Raw genomic sequence first — 11459 nt, 5'->3', positions numbered from 1 at the left:
GCCTCACCTAGTACCTAGTAGGAAACCGCACCTACTTGCACATCCAACAATAGCGGTCGAAAACAACAGAACAAAAGAACCAGGAGTCATGCCTTGACTCTGGGTGCCTGGAATGTACGCACCCTCTTGGACAGAGACGACAGACCAGAAAGACGCAGAGTGCTCATTGCTAAAATGCTTGATCGGTACCAGGTGTACATAGCAGCCCTGAGCGAAACCAGGTTTGCGGGTGAAACCCAGCTGGAGGAAGTTGGAGGGGGCTACACCTTCTACTGCATTGGGAAGCCAGATGGCACCCCAAGAATCTCAGGCGTGGGCTTTGCCATACGAACCAAACTTGCACGACAGCTTGACAGCCTTCCACGTGGGATAAACGACAGGCTGATGACCCTAGGTCTGAAGCTGTCCAAGGATCGCTTCGCCACAGTCATCAGCTGCTATGTCCCGACGATGACCAACCCTGATGACATCAAAGAAGTTTTCTATGAGGAGATCAGCCGCACCATTTCAGCGGTAGACAGAAAGGACAGGCTGATCATCCTTGGGGATTTCAATGCCCGCGTCGGCGTGGACTTCTCCTCGTGGCCAAAGTCCTAGGACAGCACAACACAGCACTGGCAAGTGCAGCTCCAACGGACTGCTTTTGCTCTCGATCTGTGCGCAGCATGGACTGACCATAACCAATATCCTCTTCCAGCAAGCGAACAAGTACAAGAACACATGGATGCATCCCCGCTCCAAACAATGGCACATGCTGGACTATGTGATTGTCCGGCAGTGGGGCAGAGGTGATGTTTCCATTACACGCTGCATGAGAGGAGCAGTTTGTTGGTCGGACCATCGCCTGGTACGCAGCAAGATGAACATCAGACTTGCACGCAAGCTCCAACCAGCCAGGCAGAAACCCCCTAGGAAGCTGAACATCCACCGCCTCCCTATCACCAAGGACGTGCTACAGCAGCAAATCCAAGTAACTCTCCATGAAATTCCTGCATCGACTGATGTAGAAGAGGTATGGAGCACCTTTAGAGATGCTGTGTACACAGCAGCAGCTGACACACTCGGCTTTGTACAGAGGAGCCACAAAGACTGGTTTGACGAGAACGACTCTGGAATCTCCAAGCTCCTGAACACACTGCATATACGGCATCAGGATCACATTTCCGATAAAGACTGTCAGAGGAAGGAGAACCAGTTCTTGCAAACCAGGCAACTTGTACAGAGGAGGCTGCGTGAGATGAAGAACACCTGGTGGGATAGAAAGTCCGAAGAGCTTCAGTCCGCTGCAGATGCTCACGACATGAAGACTTTCCATGATGGTCTCCGTGTTGTGTATGGGCCGAGAGTCACAGGATCAACCCCTGTCCGAGCCTCGGACCAGACCACCCTCCTGACAGACAAGAAAGACATCCTTGCCCGCTGGGCAGAGCACTTCAACACCCTCCTGAACAGGGACTCGTCCGTATCTGACGAGGCAATTGCAGCCCTTCCACAGCTACCAGTCAACGACTCGCTAGCTGCCCCTCCCACCAAGATCGAGACCCAGAAGGTCCTGAAGCTGACAATGTCAGGAAAAGCACCAGGAGTGGATGGAAACCAGGCTGACATCTGCAAGTATGGAGGCGAGGTGCTGACAGACAAGCTGACCACCCTGTTCCAGTCTATCTGGGAGAGAGGGGAGGTCCCCCAAGATTTCAAGGATGATTCTATTGTCCACATTTACAAACGGAAGGGAGACAAAGCATCCTGCGATAACAACCAGGGAATCTCTCTCCTCCGCATCGCCGGCAAGATCTTCACCCGCATCATACTGAACAGACTGGTTGACCATGTCTTCAACACAGTCATCCCTGAAGCACAGTGCGGCTTCCGCTCAGGCAGGGGAACATGTGACATGGTGTTTGCTGTATGCCAGATGCAAGAGAAGTGCCGTGAGCAGAACAAGGAACTCCACATGGTCTTTGTAGACCTGACTAAGGCCTTTGACACAGTGAACCGCCGAGATCCTCCTACAGTTCGGCTGCTCAGAGAGGCTAATCCAGCTGATTGCGTCTTTCCACGATGGCATGCAGGCGCGAGTACAGGAAAATACTGACATGTCGGATCCGTTCCCTGTGGTAAATGGAGTGAAGCAGGGCTGCGTCTTGGCACCCACACTGTTCTCCATTCTCTTCTCTGCCATGCTGATTGATGCCTTCCATGACTGTGACCGGGGCATCTACATTCAGTTTCGTACAGATGGCAAACTTTTCAACTTGTGGCGACTCCATGCCAGGTCCAGGGTGTTTGAGGCACTGAAGAGAGAGTTCCTTTTCGCTGATGACTGCACACTTGCTGCACACCCCCATGAGGACATGCAGTTCATTATGGACAGGTTCTCAACCTCCTGCAGGCGCTTTGGACTCACCATCAGCCTCAGCAAGACCGAGTCCATGTACCACGCGGCTAGCTCACTGAACGCCAGTGCCTAACCCCCACCTGCAATCAAGATCAATGACACAGAGATCAAGTCAGTCGACAAGTTTTGCAACCTTGGCAGCAACCTATGCAGCAACGGAGCCCTTGATGCAAAAGTGACGCTGCGCATCACCAAGGCCAGCTCAGTCTTTGGCAGACTCAACAACAGGCTGTGGAACAACAAAGGCATCAGGCTCAGCACCAAGATGAAAACCTACAGAGCTATTGTGCTGACCACCTTGTTGTACTACTGTGAAACATGGACGACGTATCGCCGTCACTTTTAACAACTTGAGCAGTTTCACCAGAGATGCCTACGAAAGATCCTCGGCATAAAGAGGCAAGACAGGGTCTCCAACCTCCAGGTCCTAGAGAGGAGCAGCCTGCCCAACATTGAAAGCCTGCTGATCCAGTGCCAGCTACGCTGGACAGGACACGTTGTCCGCATGACAGACAGCAGGATCCCGAAGATGCTTTTGCATGGCCAGCTGAAGGAAGGCCACCGTGAACTTGGAAGACCCTGGAAGCGCTTCAAGGACACCTTGAAGACAAACCTCAAAGCCTCGGACATAGACATCGCTTCCTGGGAAACTGATGCCCTTGACTGCTGTCGCTGGAGGATGGTGTGCTCTAGTGGCATAAAGACATTTGAAAACAAGAGAACGCTAGCCATTAAGGAGAAGCGTGAGCAAAGGAAGCAGGGCTCAACTTCTGGAGACGTTTTCCCTTGCAACACCTGTGGGAAGTGCTGTGCATCCAGAATCGGCCTCTTCTCCCATATGAGGACACACACCAACAGATAAGCCTGCCTGCCTACTCATCCGTCAGACCGAAGGGAGACTCCATCATCACATTTTCTTGAGGTCATGTCCTTGATCATTCCTTCTACAGCAGTCCACTGGACTGCTATATACCCTACATTATCTTGAGGTCATGTCCTAGATTATTCCCTCTACAGCAGTCCACAAGACTGCTATATACCCTAAATTCTCTTGAGGTTATGTCCTTTATTATTGCCTCTACATATATACCCTAACTTTACATTCTCTTGAAGTCATGTCCTTAATTATTACCTCTACATTCTCTTGAGGCTATGTCCTTGATTATTCCATCTACAGCAGTCCACTGGACTGCTATATACCCTAACCCTACATTCTGTTTGATCATGTCCTTGATTATTCCCTCTACAGCAGTCCACAGAACTGCTATATACCCTAACCCTACATTATCTTGAGGTCATGTCCTTGATTATTCCCTCTACAACAGTCCACAGGAGTGCTATATACCCTAACCCTACATTATCTTGTGATCATGTCCTTGATTATTCCCTCTACAGCAGTCCACAGGACTGCCATATACCCTAACCCTACATTATCGTGTGGTCATGTCCTTGATTATTCCCTCTACAGCAGTCCACAGGACTGCTATATACCCTAACCCTACATTATCGTGTGGTCATGTCCTTGATTATTCCCTCTACAGCAGTCCACAGGACTGCTATATACCCTAACCCTACATTATCGTGTGGTCATGTCTTTGATTATTCCCTCTACAGCAGTCCACAAGCACTGCCTCAAATTTCAGAACACTGAAAAGAACTCATTTGTAAATGACAGCAGCTTTGCTGCTGCTTTTTCATCAGATTTTTTGTTGTTGTATTTCTTATAAGCAGTGCAGTTTTCAAGCAGCTTATCTCACATCTAGAAGTGTCTTAAAAATCATCAAAGTACAGAACACATTGATATACTTGCTTGCACAAACTGAATTGTCTGAGGTATAAGCAAAATTATGCATCAATATCACTTCATACAATATGAAATATACCAACAAAGCAAACTGATTTTCAGTACATATTTAAGTAGAAAATGAAGCGTTCTCATTCCAAACAAATGACCCAGAACCTGGGAAGTATGAATCAAAACTCATTTCAATGACAAAAAAATATGTGAGAAGAATCACTACAACAAACTCCAGTAAAAATGTACAAGTACATATATCAGTATGTTACAAAACATTGTCCCTTATTTTTATCTGAAAGTTGTAATACTTTGGAAAATTCTAACAATTCAAGACACAAGAAAGAAGAGACAGAGAAAGGGAGATGATTAGGAAAGAATAAAGTCCAGAGATAAAGCATGGATACAACAGAGATAAAGGGGAACAATTAAGAGTCAAAAGATAAAGCATGGATACAACAGAGATAAAGGGGAACAATTAAGAGTCAAAAGATAAAGCATGGATACAACAGAGAGATAAAGGGGAACAATTAAGAGTCAAAAGATAAAGCATGGATACAACAGAGAGATAAAGGGGAACAATTAAGAGTCAAAAGATAAAGCATGGATACAACAGAGAGATAAAGGGGAACAATTAAGAGTCAAAAGATAAAGCATGGATACAACAGAGAGATAAAGGGGAACAATTAAGAGTCAAAAGATAAAGCATGGATACAACAGAGAGATAAAGGGGAACAATTAAGAGTCGAGAGATACAGGGTGAGTACAACAGAGAAAGGGGGACAATTAGGAAAAAGAAAGTCAAGAGGAACAGGATTGACACTACACAGATAAACGGGGACAATTATGGGGAAAAGTCCAGAGATAAAGGATGACTGCACACTGAACAGACTGTACAAAGATGATGCTGACCGAACCAGAGATCAAGACTTGAAGGACTCTTTATTGGCTTCAAACACAAATAAAACACAAACTGCTGACTTCCTATTCAAGACCAGAAAGACTTTATTGTGCATGTATGCATACATATGTGTGTGTGTGTGTGTGTTGATATGCATTTGTATATATCCTAATGTCTACTGTATCTACATTTTCTATTGATATGCACTTATATGTATCCTAATTTCTACTGTATCTATGTTTGTGTATGATTTTTGATTTATGTTTGTACTTTGTTATATAGTATCCCCCCCCCCCCACCCCCATTCCTGATGACCCCAGTACACTTGGTAATAAAAACATAATCAATTCTCTTCTCTTCTATTGGCTTCAAACACAAGGAAACAAACTGCAGTCTTCCTGTTCTATGTTGAGGATTTCAGTGCATGAAGAACACATTCTTCCATGATGCATGAGCAAGAAAAGTAGAAAGCTGATTGTCCGAAAACAAAATTCATGTTGTCACAAATTAACAGATCACTGGTTTGATATGGAAGTGAGAAAACACTGTGATTTCAGAACGAGGCAGATGACTTTGCTTTCAACCATACTGCACACACATATATCTAAACACTTGTCTTTTTTTCTCAACTCTTACTGTCCACAGATATCAATAAAAATGAAAAGTTCCTATCCTCCTACACAAACCCCTAACTACGTCTTTCTACTACAACCTTCATCCTCTATCAATTACACAAAAACCAACATTCTGATGCTGTTATAACAACATAATCAATTATCAATCATGTCCGTTACTTTAATATCAACATCTCCACCAAAATGTTTGTATACGAAAGAGCAAAACTGTGAATATTTGTGACATTTAAAATCACACTACAGGGAACTTCCCGCATCAATAAAACGTAAAACAAGAACAGAGCACTGTGCAGAAAAAAATGTGCAATGGGAAAAGCAGATTATAGCAAATAATATTCATCTGACTGTAAACATGAATACACCCAACATTCTGTACATAATACTTTTTCATGCAATACATTATCAGATATAAGCATTCCTGTAGATATAAGATAATGTCCTGTTCTTTTAATTACACACATTTTCTGTCAAGGGCCTCTCAGCCATTTCACCCAATTCATTCCAACAGTGCTGAGAGCTTTCCTTGGTTTGTAACACTTGGTGGTAAAGGGTTCAACATGCATTATATGATTGAACACAGATAAAAAGTAATCAAACAAATAAGCCTGAGAAGCTCACATATGCAACTGTTACACACAAAGATATTACGACTGGAAAACTTACATACATGGCTCTTCATACATACACACAATGTCAAGACAGTAAAGTACAGCTGTTACAAATACAGACACACACGGATGTTAGGACTGGAAAACTGACCTACATTGCTCTTCACACTTACACACAGACAATGTCAAGACAGTAAAGTTTTCATATACAGCTGTTTTAAGTTTTCAAGACAATATAAGTTATTCTTTTCTTAATATTGTATTCTCTCTCTCAAATAACCACACCAAGGAACTTCACCTGCCTACAGAAACCTGAAACACCCACTACGTTTCTTTCCCCTCACACATATACACACACACATCACCATACAAAGGGAGGTCAGTCACACACACATCATCACACAAGAGGTCAGTCACACACACACATCATCACAGAACAGGTCAGTTACACACACACACATCACCATACAAAGGGAGGTCAGTCACACACACTCCATCACACAACAGGTCAGTGACACACACATCATCATCACACAAGAGGTCAGTCACACACACATCATCACACAACAGGTCAGTCACACACACACATCATCACACAACAGGTAAGTCACACACACACAATCATCACAAAACAGGTCAGTCACACACACATCATCACAAAACAGGTCAGTCACACACACATCATCACACAACAGGTCAGTCACACACACACATCATCACACAACAGGTAAGTCACACACACACATCATCACACAACAGGTAAGTCACACACACATCATCACACAAAAGAAGGTCAGTCACACACACATCATCACACAACAGGTCAGTCACACACACACACACAATCACACAACAGGTCAGTCACACACACATCATCACACAACAGGTCAGTCACACACACATCATCACACAACAGGTCAGTCACACACATCATCATCACACAACAGGTCAGTCACACACACACAATCATCACAAAACAGGTCAGTCACACACACACAATCATCACAAAACAGGTCAGTCACACACACATCATCACACAACAGGTCAGTCACACACACATCATCACACAACAGGTCAGTCACACACAATCATCACACAACAGGTCAGTCACACACACACAATCACACAACAGGTCAGTCACACACACACATCATCACACAACAGGTCAGTCACACACACACAATCATCACAAAACAGGTCAGTCACACACACATCATCACACAACAGGTCAGTCACACACACACAATCATCACACAACAGGTCAGTCACACACACACAATCATCACACAACAGGTCAGTCACACACAATCATCACACAACAGGTCAGTCACACACACATCATCACACAACAAGTCAGTCACACACACAATCATCACACAACAGGTCAGTCACACACACATCATCACACAACAGGTCAGTCACACACACACAATCACACAACAGGTCAGTCACACACACACAATCATCACACAACAGGTCAGTCACACACACAATCATCACACAACAGGTCAGTCACACACACACAATCATCACAAAACAGGTCAGTCACACACACATCATCACACAACAGGTCAGTCACACACACATCATCACACAACAAGTCAGTCACACACACAATCATCACACAACAGGTCAGTCACACACACATCATCACACAACAGGTCAGTCACACACACATCATCACACAACAGGTCAGTCACACACACACAATCACACAACAGGTCAGTCACACACACACACAATCATCACACGACAGGTCAGTCACACACACACATTACCACACACAGGGAGGTCAGTCACACACCATCAAAATCACACACACATCACCACACAAAGGGAGGTCAGTCACACACACACACACACACACTATCACATAAAGGGAGGTCAATCACACACACACCATCCCACAAAGAGAGGTCAATCACACACACATTACCACACAATGGGAGGTCAGTCACACACCATCACACAAAGGGAGGTCAATCACACACCATCACACAAAGGGAGGTCAATCACACACACACACATACACACAAAGGGAGGTCAATCACACACACATATTACCACACAAAGGGAGGTCAGTCACACACACATCGCCATACAAAGGAAGGTGTCTCCATGACGTCTGTGGCAGGAGCAAGAACAGAGGTGTCAGGTGAAATGAAGTGATAAATCAAACAGCTTCAGTTTCCTGCTGTTAATCAACAGTGTTTGCGTCAAGCCATTTTTACTCTTTTTTTTTACACATCAGACCAACAAAAAATAATTTGGAATACATGCTGTCAAAGATAAGTGTCACATGCAAATGTCCTTTACATTATATATTTTATGCCTTTAAAAACATTAAGCCGTGCATAAAATGTTTCAAGGACGAAGGAAGCTGTGCACATTATCAGTATCTGCTTTCATTGAGATGTATCTCAGAGGGGTGCAGCTTTGTACATAATTTATTGTGTTGTACTGTATTGTATTGTATTGTATTGTATTGTACTGCATTACATTATATTGTATTGTACTGTATTGTATTGTACTGCATTGCATTGTATGACTCTTTTTGTCATGACAGGTTTCTCTCCCTGAAAAAACAGCCAACATTTGTTTCCAAAGACGGTGTGTAGTATTCACAAAATGCCATAAAATTTACCAAGAAAAAGGAAAACGATGACCACCATCCCTTACCACTTGAGCCTCTACAATCCAATCCCCCCATGTGATGACACAACTTTCCATATCCCCCCATGTGACGAGACAACTTTCCATATCCTCCATGTGACAATGACAACTTTCCATATCCCCCCATGTGACGACACAATTTTCCATATCCTCCATGTGACAATGACACAACTTTCCATATCCCCCATGTGACGACACAACTTTCCATATCCCCCCATGTGACGACACAACTTTTCATATCCCCCCATGTGACGACACAACTTTCCATATCCCCCCATTTGACAATGACACAACTTTTCATATCCCCCCATGTGACGACACAACTTTCCATATCCCCCCATGTGACGACACAACTTTCCATATCCCCCCATGTGACGACACAACTTTCCATATCCCCCCATGTGACGACACAATTTTCCATATCCTCCATGTGACAATGACACAGCTTTCCATATCCCCCATGTGACGACACAACTTTCCATATCCCCCCATGTGACGACACAACTTTTCATATCCCCCCATGTGACAATGACACAACTTTCCATATCCCCCCATGTGACGACACAACTTTCCATATCCCCCATGTGACAATGACACAACCTTCCATATCCCCCATGTGACCATGACAACTTTCCATATCCCCCATGTGACAATGACACAACTTTCCATATCCCCCCATGTGACAACACAACTTTCCATATCCTCCATGTGACCATGACAACTTTCCATATCCCTCCATGTGACAATGACACAACTTTCCATATCCCCCATGTGACATTGACACAACTTTCCATATCCCCCCATGTGACAACACAACTTTCCATATCCCCCCATGTGACGACACAACTTTCCATATCCCCCATGTGACAATGACACAACTTTCCATATCCCCCCATGTGACGACACAAATTTCCATATCCCCCATATGACAATGACACAACCTTCCATATCCCCCATGTGACCATGACAACTTTCCATATCCCCCATGTGACAATGACACAACTTTCCATATCCCCCCATGTGACAACACAACTTTCCATATCCTCCATGTGACCATGACAACTTTCCATATCCCCCCATGTGACAATGACACAACTTTCCATATCCCCCATGTGAAAATGACACAACTTTCCATATCCCCCCTGTGACATTGACACAACTTTCCATATCCCCCCATGTGACAACACAACTTTCCATATCCCCCATGTGACAATGACACAACTTTCCATATCCCCCCATGTGACAACACAACTTTCAATATCCCCCATGTGACAATGACACAACTTTCCATATCCCCCCATGTGACGACACAACTTTCAATATCCCCCATGTGATAATGACACAATTTTCCATATCCCCCCATGTGACGACACAACTTTCCATATCCCCCAAGTGATAATGACACAACCTTCCATATCCCCCAATGTGATGACACAACTTTCCATATCCCCCATGTGATAATGACACAACCTTCCATATCCCCCATGTGACGACACAACTTTCCATATCCCCCATGTGACAATAACACAACCTTCCATATCCCTCCATGTGACGACACAACTTTTCATTTCCCCCATGTGACAATAACAACTTTCCATATCCCTCATGTGACATGACAAATTTTTTTCATTTCCACCTGTAGCAACAAGACAACTTTCCATATCCCCCCCCCCCTCCCCCCATGTGGCAACGACACAGATACACACACACAGCTTTCCATATCCAAGACCCAAACCACACACAAACACAAATACACACACACACAGAGTTTCCAAATTCAAGACCAAAACCACACACACACACACACACACACACACACACACACAAACCTTTCCATATTCAAGACCAAAACCACACACACACACACCCACACACAGTTTTCTATATTCAAGACCAAAACCACACACACACACACACACACACACACACACAGAGCTTTCCATATTCAAGACCAAAATTACACACACAAACACACACACTCACACACACATACACAGAGTTTTCCATATTCAAGACTAAACCACACACACATACACACACACACAGCTTTCTATATTCAAGACCAAAACCACACACACACACACAGAAACACACACACACACACAAAGAGCTTTCCATATTCAAGACCAAAACCACACACACACACATACACACAGCTTTCCATATTCAAGACCAAAACCACACATTCACACACACACACACAGAGCTTTCTATATTCAAGACCAAAACCACACACACACACACAACACACACACACAGAGCTTTCCATATTCAAGACCAAAACCACACACACACACAGCTTTCCATATCTCCCTATACAGCAACGACACACAGACACACATATCTTTCCATATCCAAGGCCCAAATGAGACAGACACACACATAGCTTTCCATATCCAAGGCCCAAATGACACAGACACACACATATCTTTCCATATCCAAGGCCCAA

General features: G+C 44.2%; 1 protein-coding gene across 1 annotated transcript; it reads left to right on the top strand.

Moving 5' to 3' along the window:
* Nucleotides 1-417: 417 nt before the first annotated feature.
* On the top strand, nucleotides 418-10838 carry LOC143284443 (uncharacterized). The gene is made up of 3 exons (XM_076591078.1): nucleotides 418-6814; nucleotides 7411-7659; nucleotides 8059-10838. The coding sequence occupies exon 1, from the start codon at nucleotides 554-556 to the stop codon at nucleotides 2093-2095; it is 1542 nt and encodes a 513-aa protein (XP_076447193.1). The 5' UTR covers nucleotides 418-553; the 3' UTR covers nucleotides 2096-6814; nucleotides 7411-7659; nucleotides 8059-10838.
* Nucleotides 10839-11459: the final 621 nt, after the last annotated feature.

Source organism: Babylonia areolata, chromosome 8 (assembly GCF_041734735.1).
Source record: "Babylonia areolata isolate BAREFJ2019XMU chromosome 8, ASM4173473v1, whole genome shotgun sequence".
Taxonomy (NCBI): domain Eukaryota; kingdom Metazoa; phylum Mollusca; class Gastropoda; order Neogastropoda; family Buccinidae; genus Babylonia; species Babylonia areolata.
The sequence above is the reverse complement of the archived record's forward strand: the minus strand, read 5'-3'. Positions and strand labels throughout refer to the sequence as shown.